The following is a 20,993-nucleotide window of genomic DNA, read 5'->3' as shown; positions in this document are numbered from 1 at the left end:
GCCTTTTTCCTGTCCTAAGTGTGGGAAATGTTTTGCATGCAGATCACTTCTTATCAGACATTGGAGATCTCATAAGCAAAATAGTCCAGGAGAAAACCCGGCTACCTCAGATGTCCATCCGGCACCACACAGTGTAGATGGACCATCGTATTCCTCTTATCCCGAGGAACCTCAGACTGTGCGGGACGGTGCCGGACCATCGTATTCCTCTTATCCCGAGGAACCTCAGACTGTGCGGGACGGTGCCGGACCATCGTATTCCTCTTATCCCGAGGAACCTCAGACTGTGCGGGACGGTGCCGGACCATCGTATTCCTCTTATCCTGAGGAACCTCAGACTGTGCGGGACGGTGCCGGACCATCGTATTCCTCTTATCCCGAGGAACCTCAGACTGTGCGGGACGGTGCCGGACCATCGTATTCCTCTTATCCCGAGGAACCTCAGACTGTGCGGGATGGTGCCGTCCTTCCAACAGATAAGCCGTTTTCCTGTACTGAGTGCGGGAAGTGTTTCAAGTTAAAAGGCAATCTTAAGAAGCATAAAATATTTCACACAGGTGAGAAGCCGTATTCCTGTTCTGAGTGCGGGAAATGTTTTTATCAGAAGGGCCATCTTTCAACACATCAGACAATGCACACGGGGGAGAAGCCATATTCCTGTGCTGAGTGTGGAAAATGTTTTGCAATTAAATCGGTTCTTGCCGCACATCAGAGATCTCACACAGGGGAGAAGCCGCATTCCTGTCCTGAGTGTGGAAAATGTTTTGCACAGAAATCGGCTCTTGTCATACATCAGAGATCTCACACGGGGGAGAAGCCGTTTTCCTGTCCTAAATGCGGGAAAGGGTTTTCACAGAAGCCACATCTTGTCAAACATCAAAGGACTCACGAGGCATATGGGAAATGTTTTGAAAATAATTCATGTCTTGCTACACATGTGAAGTCTCACATGGCAGCAAAGCCATTTTCCTGTCCTGAGTGCGGGAAATGTTTTACACTGAAGTCCAATCTTTCCAGACATCAGAGATCTCACACAGGGGAGAAGCCACTTTCCTGTCCTGAGTGAGGGAAATGTTCCTCACTGAAGTCCTGTCTTCCTGTACATCAGGGGGTCCCACACAACCCTTGAGGTGTATTAGTGCCTTGAGTGCGGAAAATGTCTTGTATATGAGTGTTGCTGGACATGTGGGGAAGAAGCACCCCCTGATATACACCTCAGATATACTCCATGGCTGATCTTCATCATGGAAGAAACAGTTGATAAGGAGATCAGAGATCACCAAAGACATGGATGAAGTGTTGTACCGTGTCGGCCATTGATAGCAGGAGAAAAATAAAAATGGAGTCATTACCTCTCATTGGCTGAGTACATTTTATGGTGTAAACTCTTCCAAGAGGTCTGTTTTCTCAAGTCGTCTTCCAGGACGAAACGCGTTAACCGCACCACTTAAAAGGTGGTCCTCTAGGCCTTTTAAAATAAAAATGGAGTCATTACCTCTCATTGGCTGAGTACATTTTGTGGTGGAAGATTTCACAAACACTTACAGGTCTGTTTGTTAAACACTTGTTCAACGAATGTGAGCAGTGATTTTCTATGATCATCAGCGCCATCTAATGGCAATAGTGTGGTATTGTAGTGTATTTGCTGGATTATGGCCACTAGATGGAGCTGATGATCATAGGAAATCACTGGGGGGGGGGGGGGGGATGCTTGTTATCATCGTCCAACAAATGTTATAATCGTCCAACAAATATTTTATAAATAGACCTCAACCATAGCCTGACCTTTTGACAAAGATGTCCTATGTAATGAATGATACAATAGTGCCATCTAGAGGTTGGATTGGTAAATGTTTCTCCCATTGAAACATAGTATTGAGAAAGGGGCCACACCCATGTGGGGGATAATAAAACTTTCCAAATAAAAAGGCAACAACATAAGAAATGGCTCATAAGGAGATCAGAGATCACCAAAGACATGGATGAAGTGTTGTACTGTGTCGGCCATTGATAGCAGGAGAAAAATAAAAATGGAGTCATTACCTCTCATTGGCTGAGTACATTTTGTGGTGTAAATTCTTGCAAGAGGTCTGTTTTCTCAAGTCGTCTTCCAGGACGAAACGCGTTATCCCCACCACTTAAAAGATGGCCCTCTACACCTTTTAAAATAAAAATGGAGTCATTACCTCTCATTGGCTGAGTACATTTTGTGGTGGAAGATTTCACAAACACTTACAGGTCTGTTTTAAAAAAATTTGTTCATCAAATGTGACGAGCATACGCCCAACCGTGGCAAATGGTGATCTCCTATAATTGTCAGTTCCTTCTAGTGGCCTGTAATAGAAGAGTCTTAGTAGTAGTTTTGCCGTAGCTGAGATGTGATCTGTATAAATATATAATTGTAGATATAGTGTAATTCTGTGTTATTGAAGATACATTATTCCCAGTATTCAGTCGTAGACATGCACTATATGACCAAAAGTATTGGGACACCTCCCTATACACGCACGTGAACTTTAATGGCATTCCAGACTTTGTCCGTAGGGTTCAATATTGGGTTGGCCCACCCTTTGCAGCTATAACAGCTCCAACTCTTCTGGAAAGGCCGTCCACAAGGTTTAGGAGTGTGTCTATGGGACAGTTAGGTAGGTGCTAGAGGTTTTCGATTTTTCTATAGAGCAGGGAAATTTAGGCAGGCCTAGCTGGTGGTTATGTATATATACAAAAGTGCGCAATCCTAACCAAAAAGTTATAAAATCAGTGAAAAAAATAGGAAAAAACCCTATAATAAAGTCCACATCAAATAATCAAAGAAAGTAAATAAGTATATAGTGAATGTCCATGTATAGTTCCAATACAAAGCATGGATATCCGTAATATTCAGGGGTGTGTTTTCTTATAACAGAATAGAAGAAGTTAAAGCCTCTTACCAGAGGGGATGGATCCAAAATTATAAGGATCAAACATATCCCAATCTTTCAGCTCCAATGCGAAAAGACCTCCTCCCGCTGTAGCGATTACTCCACCAGAGATTAAGTAATACTATCCAAACAAGTCCAACTTCACCGAGGGTGTGTGAGATTAAAGAAGGAGAAACTTCATGAACCAAACAAAGAAAATCCATATAGACCCAGCCACGGAATTGAAAGATAGTTACTTCACAGGACGTGTTTCGCTGTAAGAAGCATGGACTGGGAACATTGTCTCCGTTCCCAGTCGATGCTTCTTACAAGGGAAACGCGTTGGGTAAAGTAACTATCATTGATGTCACCATGCCCCAGCCTGCAGGGGTGAATTCCATGGCAGTGTCTATATGGATTTTCTTTGGTTCATGAAGTGCATTTTTTACTGCACCATGAAGTTTCTCCTTCTTTAATCTCACACATGCTGGAGAGCATTGAGCAGACCCCTCAGTGGAGTTGGAATTGTTTGGATAGTATTCCTTAATCTCTGGTGGAGTGATCGCTACAGTGGGAGGAGGTCTTTTCGCATTGGATGCGACAGAGTGGGATATATTTGATCTTTAGAATTTGGGATCCATCCCCTCCGGTAAGAGGCTTTAATTTCTCCTATTCTGATATAAGAAAACACACAGCTGAACATTACGGATATCCATGCTTTGTACTGGGAATATACATGGACATTCACTATATATTTATTGTCTTTGATTATTTGATATGGACTTTTTTTTATGGATTTTTTTTTCAATTTTTTTTTTCACTGATTTGATAACTTACTGGTTAGGGTTGCTCACTTTTGTATATATATACACAGTGGGGCAAAAAAGTATTTAGTCAGCCACCAATTGCGGAAGTTATCCCAAAAAGATGAGAGAGGCCTGTAATTGTCATCATAGGTAGACCTCAACTATGAGAGACATGTGGAAACAAATCCAGACAATCACATTGTATTATTTTTGAAATAATTTATTTGCCCCCCTTCCCCAAAGCACCTCCCCATGTTGAGGGCACGCGGCCTGGTACGGTTCAGGAGAGGGGGCGCTCGCTCATCCCCACCCCGTTTCTGACCGGCCGGGCTGCGTGCTCGCATAAGGGTCTGGTATGGACTTTGGGGGACCCTCATGGTGTTTTTCCGGTGTAGGGGTTCCCCTTAAAATCCATAACAGGCAACGGGGCCAGCAAGGTGTCAATCTCGCTGATGGAGGCGGCGACATTGACTTCCTTCGCTAGTCCCGTCGTACTTGGAGTCACGTTCAAAATTAACGGACTTTAGTCCGTCTGTGGGCAAGTCCGTTCATTTGGAAAGTCCGGCCGACTAGCACACAGGGGTTGCCTGCCTGAAAGCCGAGTCCGGCGGACAATTTTGAGTCAAGACTTCTTTCAAAGTCTGCCGGACTTTTGGGAAGAAAAAGTCCGCTGGAGCCCACATATGGTCGAATTGTCTGGCGAACTCTGGTCCACCGGACTAAGTCAGCCGGATAGTCCAATCGTGTGTACGCGGCATTAGAGATCATTGATGTCAGTTGTTACTGAGAGACAGAAATTGTTCATTGCTCAAGGAACCACTAGAGACATTTGGAGGAACCCTGGCTGGGAAAGGCTGGACTAGGCAGTAATATATTTCTCTGCCCCTTGGTGGGAGTGGAGATGATCCCATCTATAAGGATATACAGTACATACACACACAGCACAAGGCCGTGTTCACACTACGAGACGTTTCTCGGGGGGCTGCAGTTCCTTTGAGCTCCACAAGGTCTCACTTGATCTCACTTCTACCATAGAGACAGGAAGTCTCTATGGAAGACAGGAAGTGATGTCGGGTACAGACAGGAAGTTCCGGGTGAGATGTGAGTCGGGACGAGACGTTGCTGGGAGAGGCAGCAGAGGAGGTAATGAGATCTTATTTTCTATTTACACCCAGTAACCCCCCCATTATGTTCCGTCCTCTTCCTCCATAGTCACTGTGACGTCTTTTATCTCCAGCAGATGATGATACACACACATATATAGTGTGGGAACCTAGATTAACCCCTTCAGGGTCAGAACATTCCCCCCCACTTACGGGGCCGGAACATTCTCTTCATATTGGAGATGTGTCACCTTCCCCCCTTAGCAGTCTCTTGTAACGAGGGATGAGATGCGGATTTTGGGTCGTATTGAAATTCGCAATTCTACAACCCTCCTCCCACAATACAAATATCCCCGTGCCCCACTACTTTAACCATGTGCCTGCCCCTCCTGCAGGCCCCCGGGAACGGTATGGCGGATGGAGCGGAGGGTGATCAGTTCTCGGATCTCCCCTCCGGTGAATGAACCCAGAAGAGACGAGCATTTCATCACTTCCAGGCTCAGAGCCGTCATTCCCCGGTCACTGTGTTCAGGGAAGAAGCTGATCGATCCCGATCTGTACTTCATTAGCTTGACTGGGGTCCATAGGTGTCTCCTTAAAGAGGATCTGTCATTTCCACTATGCTATCACAGGGGTGGGTGTTGGACGCACATACGTTTTTTTTTTATGAGCGAAAAATTCTGATTTTATCAGGTGTACGTCAAAATATATATATATTTTTTTCAAAGCCCATCTCTGGGGGAAAGGAAAAATTATCGACATGTATATGAGCATTTAACCCTTACATACCGGGGGGGGGGGGGGGCAACTCCACTTGCCTCCTGGGCATTTTCCCCTCCTTCCTGCCCAGACCAGTTCTCGGCTTTCAGCGCTGGCGCACTTTGAATGACAATTGCGCGGTCATGTAACATGGTACCCACGTGACATTTTTATCACATACATCTTTCTTTTTGGTGGTATTTAATCACCGAGGGTTTTGTTTTTTGGTAAACAAATGAAAAAAGGCTGAAAAGGTAAAGAAAACATTTTCATGGTTTGTTATAACATTTTGCAAACGGGTAATTTTTTTTCCTTCACTGATGTGCGCTGGTGGGCACTGATAGGTGGCACTGATGGGCAGCAACTCCCCGTGCAGCAACTGCTCTCCCCCTACTATCTCCCCATGTAGGTAATTTTTCTCCTTCACCGATGGGCGCTGATAAGGCTGCATTGATGGGCACTGATGAGGCTGCACTGATAGGTACTGGTAGGTGGCACTGGTGGGCTTTGATGAGGCAGCACTGGAAGGTACTGGTAGATGGCACTGGTGGGCTCTGATGAGGCGGCACTGGTAAGTACTGGTAGGTGGCACTGGTAGGTGGCATGGATGGGCACTGATAAGTGACACTGATGAGGAGGCACTGATGGGCAGCAACTCCCCGTGCAGCAAATGCCCTCCCCCTATCTCCCCATGCAGGTAATTTTTCTCCTTCACTGATATGTGCTGATAAGGCGGCACTGATAGGCACTAGTAAGTGACACTGATGGGCAGCAACTGCTCCCCCCCTACTATCACCCTGAGCAGCAACTCTGCCTCTCACATGAGGTCTCTCTGCCTTTGTAGTATATTGATGAGGTCATGATATTGAGGTAAATTTTTTTTTTTTTATAGATAAACCCGATCTACCTGTTCTAATTCCCACTGGGGGGCATCCGGCATATTAACCCCTTATATCCCCATCCCAACATTGTACAACCAATACAGTCCTAATAATTCTCCACTGTCCGTCTACAGAGAAACCCACATAGATCACATGATCACATGACTGAGGATGGAGGAGGACCGGAGTCACATGACTGAGAAGATACTAAACCTCACCCTGGAGATCCTCTACCTGCTGACCGGAGAGGTGAGGAGGATTCTGGGAGGTCACATGACATCACTCTTATCTCTATTAATGAAACACAGACCTGACCGGAGAGGTGAGGAGGATTCTGGGAGGTCACATGACATCACTCTTATCTCTATTAATAAAACACAGACCTGACCGGAGAGGTGAGGAGGATTCTGGGAGGTCACATGACATCACTCTTATCTCTATTAATAAAACACAGACCTGACCGGAGAGGTGAGGAGGATTCTGGGAGGTCACATGACATCACTCTTATCTCTATTAATAAAACACAGACCTGACCGGAGAGGTGAGGAGGATTCTGGGAGGTCACATGACATCACTCTTATCTCTATTAATAAAACACAGACCTGACCGGAGAGGTGAGGAGGATTCTGGGATTCTAACATGATGTTCCTATTGGTTCTCCAATACAGAGATTTCCTCTTGTGAAGTCCGGTGATCATATGACCATCACAGTGCCTCCATGTGACTCCCTAAAACCTGAGAGACACAACATGGAGAAGATTCTAGAAGTCACCAAGAAGATGATGGAGCTGCTGACAGGAGAGGTGAGGAGGATTCTGGGAATTGTGGGACATTATCCAGTAACAGACAAGGGATGTGTCTGGATGGTGACTGTATCATTGTGTGTGTCAGGTTCCTATAAGGTGTCAGGATGTCACTGTCTATTTCTCCATGGAGGAGTGGGAGTATTTAGAAGGACACAAGGATCTCTACAAGGACGTCATGATGGACAATCAGCCGCCCCTCACATCACCGGGTAAGAGGAGACTTTATTGTAAAGGAGAGAGCAGTACGGAGGCTCCACCTAGATCCCCCATCATCTGATAAACACATAGAAACAATGTATTCAGTCAGTGTGTGTGTTTCCTACAGATGGATCCAGTAATGGGAACCCCCCAGAGAGATGTCCCCGTCCTCTGTATTCCCGGGATTCCACACAGGAAGGTCACACCATCCCCCACCATCATCAGGTAGATGAGGAACAATCACTGATAGTATCATTAGGATCTGTACATTATCTGCATTGTTACCATTGATGTCATTTTTATTATATATTCAGAGTGGAAACCTGAGAGATCCTAAAGTTGAGGTTAAAGAAGAGATAAAAGAGGAGGATGATGAGGATGGGGTGATGGAGGAAGAACACAAAGATCTGTACCAGGACACCATGGTGAAGTCATCCAGATACAGGAACCCCCCAGAGAGATGTCCCCGTCCTCTGTATTCCCGGGATTCCAGACAGGAAGGTCACACCATCCCCCACCATCATCAGGTAGATGAGGAACAATTATTGGTAGTTCTGATTTATACACAGCATGTTTGTTATAATGAATGTTTTATTATATATTCAGAGTGAAAACCTCGGGGATTACAATATTGCTGTTAAAGAAGAGTATAAAGAGGAGGATGAGGAGTATGGAGTGATGGAGGAGTTTTCAGAAGGACACAAGGATATGATGGAGCCACCAAATACCAGGAACCCACCAGAGAGATGTCCCCGTCCTCTGTATTCCCGGGATTCCACACAGGAAGATCACACCATCCCCCACTATTTTAAGGTTGGTGGGGTGGAACGACTAGACTGGTGAAGATGATGTTTGGATTTCCCAATTTCCCTGTGGGATCAAAAAAGTATTCTGTGTTTCTTATGTCACAAGTTAAAGCTTATATTTCTCTTTCGTTCACTGACGGACACAGCTCCAGTAATCTTGACCGTAGGGTTATTACGCCACCTTCAGGAGAGGACTGGGCAGAACATGTGATACATGTGAAAACAGCAGAACTTTACAATTCCGCCTAGGGGGCGGCCCCTCTGGTAATAACCCTCCAGCCTGCTTCCTGCAGCTTTTTTCTGCCTAGTGAAGGAGAAGGACCTAGTCCTGGGATTTTTTTTGTCTTTGAGTTTTTGCCTTTTGCGCAAGATTTAAAGATCCTGTGATCTGCTATCAACAGCTGACTGGGTGACAGGCTGGATAATCTAGATCCTTGTAGTCTCCCCAGGCTGGCCATCGAGCGCATGCAGACCCTAGCCACGTGCTGGGTCGGCCACGAAATGCCCCTCAGGCTCCAGGGATGGCCGGTGAGCGCAACGCTCTGGGGGACACATATGACCGGACTACCAAAGTCCTTGTCACAGTGTGTCGTGGCCAGCAGCCACCACGTACTGCTCGGGAGTGGGTCTGCGATGGGATGTCCCCAGCTCATCTGGATGGTAAGTACAGCTCTTCCTTCCTCGGCGGGGTTGAGCAGCTGGGCATTCCCTGGGAAGTCAATTAGGGGGGTCCCTCTCCTCCCTCTCTTCTCTCCCTGTCCCTATTCCCCCCCCCCCCCATGGGGGATGCTGCATGACGGGCTACTAAGCGGTGTGTGTACCTGAGCCAGGGTCTCCTGGGGGGGCTCCGACCTTAGACTGGGGGCTGCGCTGGGTGTCTGTGTCCCTGGGTGTTTGTGGTCTCCCCGGCTGGGTGTCTGGAGGTCTGCATGTGCTGATCGCCATAGCGCTGTTCTGCCACCATTATCTCTGTTCATTCACTGTGTACAGTTGTTTGTCGGCCATTTTCTGTGTGCCTCAGTGGAAAGCATGGTCGGGGGCCATTTTTCGGAAGTTCGGTGGCCATTTTACCTGTGATTGTCCCTTATACAGAGCGGCCATTTTGTTGTAGCTCAGCGTTGTTTTTATCCTCAGTGCTGGTCCCTGCTTCTCAGAACGGCGTGTTTTTTTTGCTCAGGACACCTGGGAGCTGATACCGGACGCAGACACCTGTAACTGAACGGCGCAGCACTCGTCGGGGTGATAAAGCCTGTGGTGGGGGCCCCTCGGTCTGCAGCAGCTAGGAGGGTGGGATTGTGCACCTGTCCTAAGTCCCCAAGGGTGGCAGACAGGGTGGGTCAGCATGGCTTCAGAAACTGGTTTTTCTTCCCCAGAACTCCCTGCAATTGCAACCGACTCGTCTGCAAACAGTGCAGTGCCTTTGGACGCTTGGTCGGCGGTCCTTAAAACGTTCGTTGCCAGGGTGGAGGCGGTGTGCAGACGCAAAGGTGGTAAAAAGCGGCCCCTGCCCCCACCCCCCCCCCCCCCCGTCCTCCGGGGAAAGCTCTGACACACACTCTGGCCCCGCTGCTCTGATAGATCAGATGACGCTTACCAAAACCGATCGGACGGTGAGGATGAGTCCCCGTCCGGGTCCGTGCAGGACAAAGCGATAGTTGGAGCACTTATCACAGCTGTGTGTGATACCCTGAAGATTCAGGATACAGCAGGTCCCTCTGCTGATGTAGCGGCCCCTTTTGGGTCCCGTAAGCCAGACCGTACACCTAAGGTGTTTCCGTATCTGACTTATTTCGATAAGTTCATATACAAGGAATGGGGTAGACCGCAACGGACCTTTTCCGTCCCAAAAAGAATGCTGGTGCGTTACCCCTTTGAGGAGAGCCTTCTTAAAAAATGGTCGGCTCCTCCGGTCGTGGACCCCCCCAGTATCCAGGTTAAATAAAGTAACCACAATCCCGGTAGAGGGAACTCCTGCATTTAAGGACCCTACCGACAGGAAGGCCAAGGCAGCGGCCCGTTCCTTGTTTATGTTTGTGGGGTCAGCAAAAAGTGGATGTAAGCGCATCGTCTGCCTGCTTTGGCCGCAATGTTTTGCAGGCGGCCGTGTAATGTTGCAATTCTGCACTCTTATATATGCACTGTTGCATTTGTTGACCGCAAGTTCTGATGCGGTTAGTAAGATGGTGACTCCCCTGTTACAGAGTACCGTTGGTTGTGGGTGAAGTTATGTTGCTGTTCCCACCCCTCGTTATGACACTGCTTGGGGACGTCCCTAGGGTCAAGCTTACTGGAGCTGTGTCCGTCAGTGAACGAAAGAGAGAAAATAGGATTTTTGTACTCACCGTAAAAATCCTTTTCTCTGAAGTTCATTGATGGACACAGCTCCGGCCCCTCCTATTGGTTTTAGGTTATACTGCTTGTTGACGTACTGAGCTGCAGGAAGCAGGCTGGAGGGTTATTATCAGAGGGACCGCCCCCCTGGGCGGAACTGTAAAGTTCTGTTGTTTACACATGTATTACATGTTCTGCCTAGTCCTCTCCTGAAGGTGGCGTAATAACCCTACGGTCAAGATTACTGGAGCTGTGTCCGTCAATGAACTTCAGAGAAAAAGGATTTTATGGTACAAAAATCCTATTTTTACAGATGATATTTTCTCTAATTTTCTTGGTTTAGGGTGAAGATCCGATAGATATAAAAGTTGAGGTGAAATCAGAAGAAGAAGAGAGGTATGTGAGGGACGATCAGCAGTCTATGGAGGAGGATGGAATAACGGGGACATTTATAGAGGAGGACACTCCTACAGAGATCAGCACAGGTGGGTCATTAACACTAAATCCATTCCTCCACCCATACTGCTCACTGATTGGTCCAGAGTAGGGCGGGGGCTGGGTGATATCAGCCTGTAATCCCCTGGTCACTTTCCTGAGCTGTGTTCCCCGTCCTGTATTCCTGGATTTCTCTCCGATAATCTTCCTTCTCTGTGCTGGCAGGAAAATTTTGTTTTTTTGGCATAGGCGTTGCTCGGCCTAGGACCCTGGGGGATGTGTTTTGGATGTTGGCAAAAGGGGGACCTACTCAATTTTAGGTGGATGTCCATGATTTTATGGCTGATTGGTGTATTGTACATTACATACTTCTGACCCCTGCACTATATACTCTACTGTATGTTGTAAAAGACCGTTCTTGTTGTTTCCTCTCTCTCTGACTAAGGTCCATGAATAAAGAAATGATCTGGTAGGAGATCAGAGGACCCATTTACTAGTTACCTTGAGGGGGGAATTGTAAGATTCTCAGAGACAAAGCTGCCTGATGTGGGCGGAGTCCTGGTTTAGGGGAACCAATCAGCTGATGTCTAGTAATAATCTTTGTATTTCTATTTTAGTAGATGGACGGGAGATGAGGAAAACCTCAGAGGATTGTCTCACTTTGTCTCCAGACTGTAAAGTAGAAGATGAGGACATCACACAGTATAGTCCAGGAGAAAACCCGACTACCTCAAATGTCCATCCGGCACCACACAGTGTAGATGGACCATCGTATTCCTCTTATCCTGAGGAACCTCAGACTGTGCGGGACGGTGCCGGACCATCGTATTCCTCTTATCCTGAGGAACCTCAGACTGTGCGGGACGGTGCCGGACCATCGTATTCCTCTTATCCCGAGGAACCTCAGACTGTGCGGGACGGTGCCGGACCATCGTATTCCTCTTATCCCGAGGAACCTCAGACTGTGCGGGACGGTGCCGGACCATCGTATTCCTCTTATCCCGAGGAACCTCAGACTGTGCGGGACGGTGCCGGACCATCGTATTCCTCTTATCCCGAGGAACCTCCGACTGTGCGGGACGGTGCCGGACCATCGTATTCCTCTTATCCTGAGGAACCTCAGACTGTGCGGGACGGTGCCGGACCATCGTATTCCTCTTATCCTGAGGAACCTCAGACTGTGCGGGACGGTGCCGGACCATCGTATTCCTCTTATCCCGAGGAACCTCAGACTGTGCGGGACGGTGCCGGACCATCGTATTCCTCTTATCCCGAGGAACCTCAGACTGTGAGGGTCAGTGCCATCCTTCCAACAGATGATGTGTTTCCTTGTCCTGAGTGTGGAAAGTGTTTCAATTGGAAAGGCAATCTTAATGTACATATAAGAACTCACACCGGTGAGAAGCCGTATTCCTGCCCTGAGTGTGGGAAACGTTTTACACAGAAGTCCAGTCTTTTAATGCATCAGAGATCTCACACGGGAGAGAAGCCTTTTTCCTGTCCTAAGTGTGGGAAATGTTTTGCATGGAAATCACTTCTTATCAGACACTGGAGATCTCATAAGCAAAATAGTCCAGGAGAAAACCCGGATACCTCAGATGTCCATGTGGCACCACACAGTGTAACTGGACCATCGTATTCCTCTTATCCCGAGGAACCTCAGACTGTGCGGGACGGTGCCGGACCATCGTATTCCTCTTATCCTGAGGAACCTCAGACTGTGCGGGACGGTGCCGGACCATCATATTCCTCTTATCCTGAGGAACCTCAGACTGTGCGGGACGGTGCCGGACCATCGTATTCCTCTTATCCCGAGGAACCTCAGACTGTGCGGGACGGTGCCGGACCATCGTATTCCTCTTATCCTGAGGAACCTCAGACTGTGCGGGACGGTGACGGACCATCGTATTCCTCTTATCCTGAGGAACCTCAGACTGTGCGGGACGGTGCCGGACCATCATATTCCTCTTATCCTGAGGAACCTCAGACTGTGCGGGACGGTGCCGGACCATCATATTCCTCTTATCCTGAGGAACCTCAGACTGTGCGGGACGGTGCCGGACCATCGTATTCCTCTTATCCCGAGGAACCTCAGACTGTGCGGGACGGTGCCGGACCATCGTATTCCTCTTATCCCGAGGAACCTCAGACTGTGCGGGACGGTGCCGGACCATCGTATTCCTCTTATCCCGAGGAACCTCAGACTGTGCGGGACGGTGCCGGACCATCGTATTCCTCTTATCCCGAGGAACCTCAGACTGTGCGGGACGGTGCCGGACCATCGTATTCCTCTTATCCTGAGGAACCTCAGACTGTGCGGGACGGTGTCATCCATCCAACAGATGATGTGTTTCCTTGTCCTGACTGCGGGAAGTGTTTCAATTGGAAAGGCAATCTTAATGTACATAGAAGAACTCACACCGGTGAGAAGCCGTATTCCTGCCCTGAGTGCGGGAAACGTTTTACACAGAAGTCCCATCTTTTAATACATCTGAGATCTCACACGGGAGAGAAGCCTTTTTCCTGTCCTAAGTGTGGGAAATGTTTTGCATGGAAATCACTTCTTATCAGACATTGGAGATCTCATAAGCAAAATAGTCCAGGAGAAAACCCGGCTACCTCAGATGTCCATCCGGCACCACACAGTGTAACTGGACCATCGTATTCCTCTAATCCTGAGGAACCTCAGACTGTGAAGGACGGTGCCGTACTTCCAACAGATAAGCCATTTTCCTGTGCTGAGTGTGGGAAGTGTTTCAAGTTAAAAGGCAATCTTAAGAAGCATAAAAGATTTCACACAGGTGAGAAGCCGTATTCCTGTCCTGAGTGTGGGAAATGTTTTTATCAGAAGGGCCATCTTTCAGCACATCAGACATTGCACACGGGGGAGAAGCCCTATTCCTGTGCTGAGTGTGGAAAATGTTTTGCAATTAAATCAGTTCTTGTCATACATCAGAGATCTCACACGGGGGAGAAGCCGTATTCCTGTCCTAAATGCGGGAAAGGGTTTTCACAGAAGCCACATCTTGCCAGACATCAAAGGACTCACGAGGCACGTGGGAAATGTTTTGAAAATAATTCATTTCTTGCTACACATCTGAAGTCTCACATGGCGGAGAAGCCATTTTCCTGTCCGGAGTGCGGGAAATGTTTTACACTGAAGTCCAATCTTTCCAGACATCAGAGATCTCACACAGGGGAGAAGCCACTTTCCTGTCCTGAGTGAGGGAAATGTTCCTCACTGAAGTCTGGTCTTCCTGTACATCAGGGGGTCCCACACAACCCTCGAGGTGTATTAGTGAGTGCGGGAAATGTCCTGTATATGAATGTTGCTGGACATGTGGGGAAGAAGCACCCCCTGATATACACCTCAGATATACTGCATGGCTGATCTTCATCATGGAAGAAACAGTTGATAAGGAGATCAGAGATCACCAAAGACATGGATGAAGTGTTGTACCGTGTCGGCCATTGATAGCAGGAGAAAAATAAAAATGGAGTCATTACCTCTCATTGGCTGAGTACATTTTGTGGTGTAAACTCTTGCAAGAGGTCTGTTTTCTCATGTCGTCTTCCAGGACGAAACGCGTTATCCCCACCGCTTAAAAGGCGGTCCTGTAGACCTTTTAAAATAAAAATGGAGTCATTACCTCTCATTGGCTGAGTACATTTTGTGGTGGAAGATTTCACAAACACTTACAGGTCTGTTTCTAAAAAATTTGTTCATCAAATGTGACGAGCATATGCCCAACCGTTGCAAATAGTGATTTCTTATAATTGTCAGTTCCTTCTATTGGCCTGTAATAGAAGAGTCGGTTAGTTTTGACCTGTGGCTGAGATGTGATCTGTAGAAGTATATAATTGTAGATATAGTGTAATTCTGTGTTATTAAAGATACATTATTCCCATTATTCAGTCATAGACATACACTATATTACCAAAAGTATTGGTACACCTGCCTGTACACGCACATGAACGGTAATGGCATTCCTGTCTTAGTCCGTAGGGTTCAATATTGAGTTGGCCCACCCTTCGCAGCTATAACAGCTTCAACTCTTCTGGAAAGGCCGACCACAAGGTTTAGGAGTGTGTCTATGGGACAGTTAAGTAGGTGCTAGAGGTTTAGATTTTTCTATAGAGCAGAGAAATTTAAGAAGGCCTAGCTGGTGGCTATGTATATATACAAAAGTGAGCAATCCTAACCAAAAAGTTATCAAATCAGTGAAAACAATAGGAAAAATCCCTATATTAAAGTCCACATCAAATAATCAAAGACATTTTCCAATACAAAGCATGTATATCCGTAATGTTCAGGGGTGTGTTTTCTTATATCAGAATAGAAGAAGTTAAAGCCTCTTACCAGAGGGGTTGGATCCAAAATTATAAGGATCAAACATATCCCAATTTTTCAGCTCCAATGCGAAAAGGCCTCCTCCCACTGTAGCGATTACTCCACCAGAGATTAAGGAATATTATCCAAACAATTCCAACTCCACCAAGGGGTCTGCTTAATGCTCTCCAACATGTGTGAGATTAAAGAAGGAGAAACTTCACGAACCAAACAAAGAAAATCCATATAGACCCAGCCACGGAATTCAAAGATAGTTACTCCACATGACGTGTTTCGCTGTAAGAAGCATAGACTGGGAACATTCTCTCCATTCCCAGTCGATGCTTCTTACAAGGGAAACGCGTTGGGTGGAGTAACTATCGTTGATGTCACCACGCCCCAGCCTGCAGGAGGAATTCCGTGGCTGTGTCTATATGGATTTTCTTTGGTTCATGAAGTGCAATAAAATCATTCATTTTTTACTGCACCATGAAGTTTCTCCTTCTTTGATCCCACACATGCTGGAGAGCATTAAGCAGACCCCTCAGTGGAGTTGGAATTGTTTGGATAGTATTCCTTAATCTCTGGTGGAGTGATCGTTACAGCGGGAGGAGGTCTTTTCACATTGGAGCCGACAGAGTGGGATATGCTTTATCCTTATAATTTGGGATCCATCCCCTCCGGTAAGAGGCTTTAATTTCTCCTATTCTGATATAAGAAAACACACAGCTGAACATTACGGATATCCATGCTTTGTACTGGGAATATACATGGACATTCACTATATATTTATTTTCTTTGATTATTTGATATGGACTTTATTATAGGGATTTTTTTTCCTATTTTTTTTTTCACTGATTTGATAACTTACTGGTTAGGATTGCTCACTTTTGTATATATATATACAGTGGGGCAAAAAAGTATTTAGTCAGCCACCAATTGCGCAAGTTCTCCCAAAAAGATGAGAGAGGCCTGTTATGCCGCGTACACACGATCAAACAATCGGGTGGAAAAGTCCGGCAAACTCAAGTCCGCCGGACAATCCCCCCGTGTGTAGCCTCCGGCATACTTTTTTGACCCGAAAGTACGGCGGACTTAGAAAGTAGTTTTGCACTCCAATCTTCCCGCCGGACTCGCATTTCGGCGGACATTCCGGCCGTGTGTATGCCAGTCCGCCGTACTTTTGAAATGAATGGACTTTTCCCACCTGGAGAAAAGTCCGCTCATTTCGAGCGGGTCTCCAGGTAGGCGGGGCCCGCAAGGAGACGTCGCTGGCCCCACCACCTGGTATGGACTTAAAGGGGAACCCCCAACGCCGAAAAAAATCGGTGTGGGGGTCCCCCCAGGTCCACATCAGACCCTTGTCCGAGCACGCTACCCGGCCGGCCAGGAAAGGGGGGGACGAGCGAGCACCCCCCCTCCGAGCCGTGCCAGGCCACGTGCCCTCAACATGGGGGGTGCCTTGGGGTGGGGGGGCCGCGCGGCCCCCCCACCCCAAAGCACCTTGTCCCTTATGTTGATGAGGACAAGGGCCTCTTCCCGACAACCCTGGCCGTTGGTTGTCGGGGTCTGCGGGCGTGGGGCTTATCGGAATCCGGGAGCCCCCTTTAATAAGGGGGCCCCCGGATACCGGCCCCCCACCCTATGTGAATGAGTATGGGGTACAATGTACCCCTACCCATTCACCTGTAAAATAAAGTACATAAAAAAAACACAACACACAAGATAAAATAGTTTATTGCACATCTCCGGGGGTCTTCCGTCTTCGGGGGTCTTCTCGCGGGCTTTCTTCCTCGCCGCAGCACGGTGGCCCGGCAGAAGAACCGAAGAGGGGGACAAGACCCCCGAAGTCGGAAGAAGAGGCCGCGGCGAGGAAGAAAGCCGGGCTCCTCCGCTAGCAACAGAGCTAGAAGAAGATAGCGGAGGAGTCCGGAGAGAAGACCCCTGAAGACGGAAGACCCCCGCAGCTGTGCAATAAACTATTTTATCTTGTGTGTTGTGTTTTTTTTGTACTTTATTTTACAGGTGAATGGGTAGGGGTACTTTGTACCCAATACTCATTCACATAGGGTGGGGGGCCGGTATCTGGGGGCCCCCTTATTAAAGGGGGATTCCGATAAGCCCCCCACCCGCAGACCCCGACAACCAACGGCCAGGGTTGTGGGGAAGAGGCCCTTGTCCTCATCAACATGGGGACAAGGTGCTTTGGGGTGGGGGGGCCGCTGAAAAAGTGCCGTGTGTGGGCAAGTAGCTTGTTCGGAAAGTCCGACGGACAGTCTGGCGGGAAGTTCGCCGGATAGTCGGCTACGTGTGTACGCGGCATAATTGTCATCATAGGTGTCACCTCAACTATGAGAGACAAAATGTGGAAACAAATCCAGACAATCACATTGTATTCTTTTTGAAATAATTTATTTGCAAATTCTGGTGGAAAATAAGTATTTGGTCTCCTACAAACAAGCGAGATTTCCGTCTCTCACAGCCCTGTATCTTCTTCTATAAGAGGCTCCTCTCTCCTCCACTCATTACCGGTATTAATGGCCCCTGTTTGAACTTGTTATCAGTATAAAAGACACCTGTCCATAACCTCAAACAGTCACACTCCAAACTGCACTATGGTGAAGACCAAAGAGCTGTCGAAGGACACCAGAAACGACATTGTAGACCTGCACCAGGCTGGGAAGACTGAATCTGCAACAGGCAAGCAGCTTGGTGTGAAGAAATCAACTGCGGGAGCAATAATTAGAAAATGGAAGACATACAAGACCACTGATAATCTCCCTCGATCTGGGGCTCCATGCAAGATCTCACCCCGTGGGGTCAAAATGATCACAAGAACGGTGAGCAAAAATCCCAGAACCACACGGGGGGACCTAGTGAATGACCTGCAGAGAGCTGGGACCAACGTAACAAAGGCTACCATTAGTAACACACTACACCGCCAGGGACTCAGATCCTGCAGTGCCAGATGTGTACCCCTGCTTAAACCAGTACATGTCCGGCCTGTCTGAGGTTTGCTAGAGAGCATTTGGATGATCCAGAAGAGGATTGGGGGAATGTCATATGGTCAGATGAAACCAAAGTAGAACTGTTTGGTAGAAACACAATTTGTCGTGTTTGGAGGAGAGAGAATGCTGAGTTGCAACCAAAGAACACCATACCTACTGTGAAGCATGGAGGTGGCAACATCATGCTTTGGGTTTGTTTCTCTGCAAAGGGAACAGGACGACTGATCCGTGTACATGAAAGAATGAATGGGGCCGTGTATCGTGAGATTTTGAGTGCAAACCTCCTCCCATCAGCAAGGGCATTGAAGATGAAACGTGGCTGGGTCTTTCAGCATGACAATGATCCCAAACACACCGCCCGGGGCAACGAAGGAGTGGCTTCTTGAGAAGCATTTCAAGGTCCTGGAGTGGCCCAGCCAGTCTGCAGATCTCAACCCCATAGAAAACCTTTGGAGGGAGTTGAAAGTCCGTGTTGCCCAGCGACAGCCCCCAAAACATCACTGCTCTAGAGGAGATCTGCATGGAGGACATGGAGGCCACCATACCAGCAACAGTGTGTGACAACCTTGTGAGGACTTACAGAAAACATTTGACCTCTGACATCGCCAACAAAGGAGATATAACAAAGTATTGAGAGGAACTTTTGATTTTGACCAAATACTTATTTTCCACCACATTTTGCAAATAAATTCTTTCCAAATCAGACAATGTGATTGGATTTGTTTCCACATTTTGTCTCTTATAGTTGAGGTGACACCTATGATGACAATTACAGGCCTCACTCATCTTTATAATTGGGAGAACTTCCACAATTGGTGGCTGACCAAATTGGTGGCTGACTTTTTTGCCCCACTGTACATAGATGTTGAATTGAGTATTTAGATTTTAGAGTTGCAGCACCTACACATAACAATTTTTGATTTAGTAATAATAATTTCTATCAATTAATTTTCACCAATTTTTGGGTAAGCGCAAGATATTAAAATGTATACATCTAGTTGGTGGTGGCTAGGCCTGCTTGTTTTCATTCTGGGCTGGGAGTGGCTCAGGGCAGGGCTGGGTGACTCACAGGTATCATCACGGTCTCCTCCCTCTTTATAAAAGGTGCTAGAAAGAGAGAAGGAGAGGTGGGGCTGCCTGGGTTGTTCTGAGGAGCCCTGATCAATCCTCGACTTGGATTGGCAAGGGGCAGGCCTCCTCGAATACCCAGGGTCAGCCCAGATGGGAAGGAGTTGTCGGGTGGAAGAGATGGAGTGAGAGAGTGCTGAGACTGTTGGGGGCCTACAGGGAGCTCCCTTAGTGTGGGGGAGGGGGTGACCTTGGGCCTGGGCTCGGGTGCATTCAGGAGGAGAGAAGAGATCCTGGAACAGAGGCACAGGAGACAGCAAGGAGAGGACAGCCGGAGAGAACACTCCTGAGAGACTCCAGGGAGGAGAACTGGTCACAGTCAGAAGGGCTGGTGAGTGAGGAACATTTGGGAGGACTGGGGAGGCACACCTGAGACAGCTCAGTTTGAGATGGGTGCAGAACCGGGAGAGTGGACTGTGGTAAAAGAGGCAGCTGCAGCCAGGAGGGCTGGTGGGGCCCAAAGATGGGTTACCGGGCTCAGTAGCCATGTGTAGGACAGCTAGTACCAGAGACTTTCTATTTTGCTACACTCTAGGGGCCCACGGTCCCTGCCTGTAAAGGCCTGGCTTAGCTAGTGTCAGGCCTAACCACTTTGTGATAGCTGTAGCTGAAGAGAGGAAGCGATGTGCTGGAGGAGAACTACCTGAAGATTGGAGAGGAAACTATGTGCTGGAGGAGAAATACCTGAAGATTGGAGAGGAAGCGATGTGCTGGAGGAGAAATACCTGAAGATTGGAGAGGAAGCGATGTGCTGGAGGTGAAATAACTGAAGATTGGAGAGGAAGCGATGTGCTGGAGGTGAAATAACTGAAGATTGGAGAGGAAGCGATGTGCTGGAGGAGAAATACCTGAAGATTGGAGAGGAAGCGATGTGCTGGAGGTGAAATAACTGAAGATTGGAGAGGAAGCGATGTGCTGGAGGTGAAATACCTGAAGATTGGAGAGGAAGCGATGTGCTGGAGGAGAAATACCTGAAGATTAGAGAGGAAGCGATGTGCTGGAGGAGAAATACCTGAAGATTGGAGAGGAAGCGATGTGCTGGAGGAGAAATACCTGAAGATTGGAGAGGAAGCGTTGTGCTGGAGGAGAAATACCTGAAGATTGGAGAGGAAGCGATGTGCTGGAGGAGAAATACATGAAGATTGGAGAGGAAGCGATGTGCTGGAGGAGAAATACCTGAAGATTGGAGAGGAAGCGATGTGCTGGAGGAGAACTACCTGAAGAATAGAGAGGAAGCGATGTGCTGGAGGAGAACTACCTGAAGATTGGAGAGGAAGCGATGTGCTGGAGGAGAAATACCTGAAGATTGGAGAGGAAGCGATGTGCTGGAGGAGAAATACCTGAAGATTGGAGAGGAAGCGATGTGCTGGAGGAGAAATACCTGAAGATTGGAGAGGAAGCGATGTGCTGGAGGAGAAATACATGAAGATTGGAGAGGAAGCGATGTGCTGGAGGACAAATACCTGAAGATTGGAGAGGAAGCGATGTGCTGGAGGAGAAAT

The 20,993-nt window shown here is 47.7% G+C and overlaps 4 protein-coding genes across 6 annotated transcripts in view; 2 read left to right on the top strand and 2 right to left on the bottom strand.

Annotated features, from left to right (window-relative positions):
- The window catches only part of LOC143955596 (uncharacterized), a 464,194-nt gene that overhangs the window by 374,030 nt on the left and 69,171 nt on the right, over positions 1-20,993 (bottom strand). The window lies entirely within an intron of this gene.
- LOC143955715 (uncharacterized) overlaps positions 1-20,993 on the bottom strand; it is a 263,796-nt gene that overhangs the window by 185,595 nt on the left and 57,208 nt on the right. The gene's annotated exons all lie outside the window — the stretch shown is intronic.
- LOC143956041 (gastrula zinc finger protein XlCGF66.1-like) lies at positions 3,723-7,673 on the top strand. Its single transcript, XM_077466172.1, has 4 exons — positions 3,723-4,849; positions 6,584-6,698; positions 7,118-7,252; positions 7,341-7,673. The coding sequence occupies exons 2-4, from the start codon at positions 6,621-6,623 to the stop codon at positions 7,530-7,532; spliced, it is 405 nt and encodes a 134-aa protein (XP_077322298.1). The 5' UTR covers positions 3,723-4,849; positions 6,584-6,620; the 3' UTR covers positions 7,533-7,673.
- LOC143955552 (uncharacterized) overlaps positions 10,832-20,993 on the top strand; it is a 39,340-nt gene continuing 29,178 nt past the window's right edge. For 2 of the 3 annotated variants that reach the window (XM_077465612.1, XM_077465611.1), the window contains exon 1: positions 11,082-12,311. In XM_077465612.1, the coding sequence (XP_077321738.1) occupies positions 11,570-12,311 (742 nt within the window). In that variant the 5' untranslated portion in view covers positions 11,082-11,569. The other variant, XM_077465610.1, reaches the window with a different exon arrangement.

Source organism: Lithobates pipiens, unplaced genomic scaffold (assembly GCF_037356315.1).
Source record: "Lithobates pipiens isolate NorthernLeopardFrog02 unplaced genomic scaffold, aLitPip1_a1.2 Scaffold_35, whole genome shotgun sequence".
NCBI classification, from domain to species: Eukaryota; Metazoa; Chordata; class Amphibia; order Anura; family Ranidae; genus Lithobates; species Lithobates pipiens.
The sequence above is the reverse complement of the archived record's forward strand: the minus strand, read 5'-3'. Positions and strand labels throughout refer to the sequence as shown.

Bases quoted from the DNA above. Each gene is read 5' to 3' on its own strand.
- LOC143956041 (XM_077466172.1), top strand. From the start codon at position 6,621: ATGGAGGAGGACCGGAGTCACATGACTGAGAAGATACTAAACCTCACC. The intron at 6,699-7,117 runs GTGAGGAGGATT...TCTCCAATACAG, and splicing joins TCTACCTGCTGACCGGAGAG to AGATTTCCTCTTGTGAAGTC. The intron at 7,253-7,340 runs GTGAGGAGGATT...TGTGTGTGTCAG, and splicing joins TGGAGCTGCTGACAGGAGAG to GTTCCTATAAGGTGTCAGGA.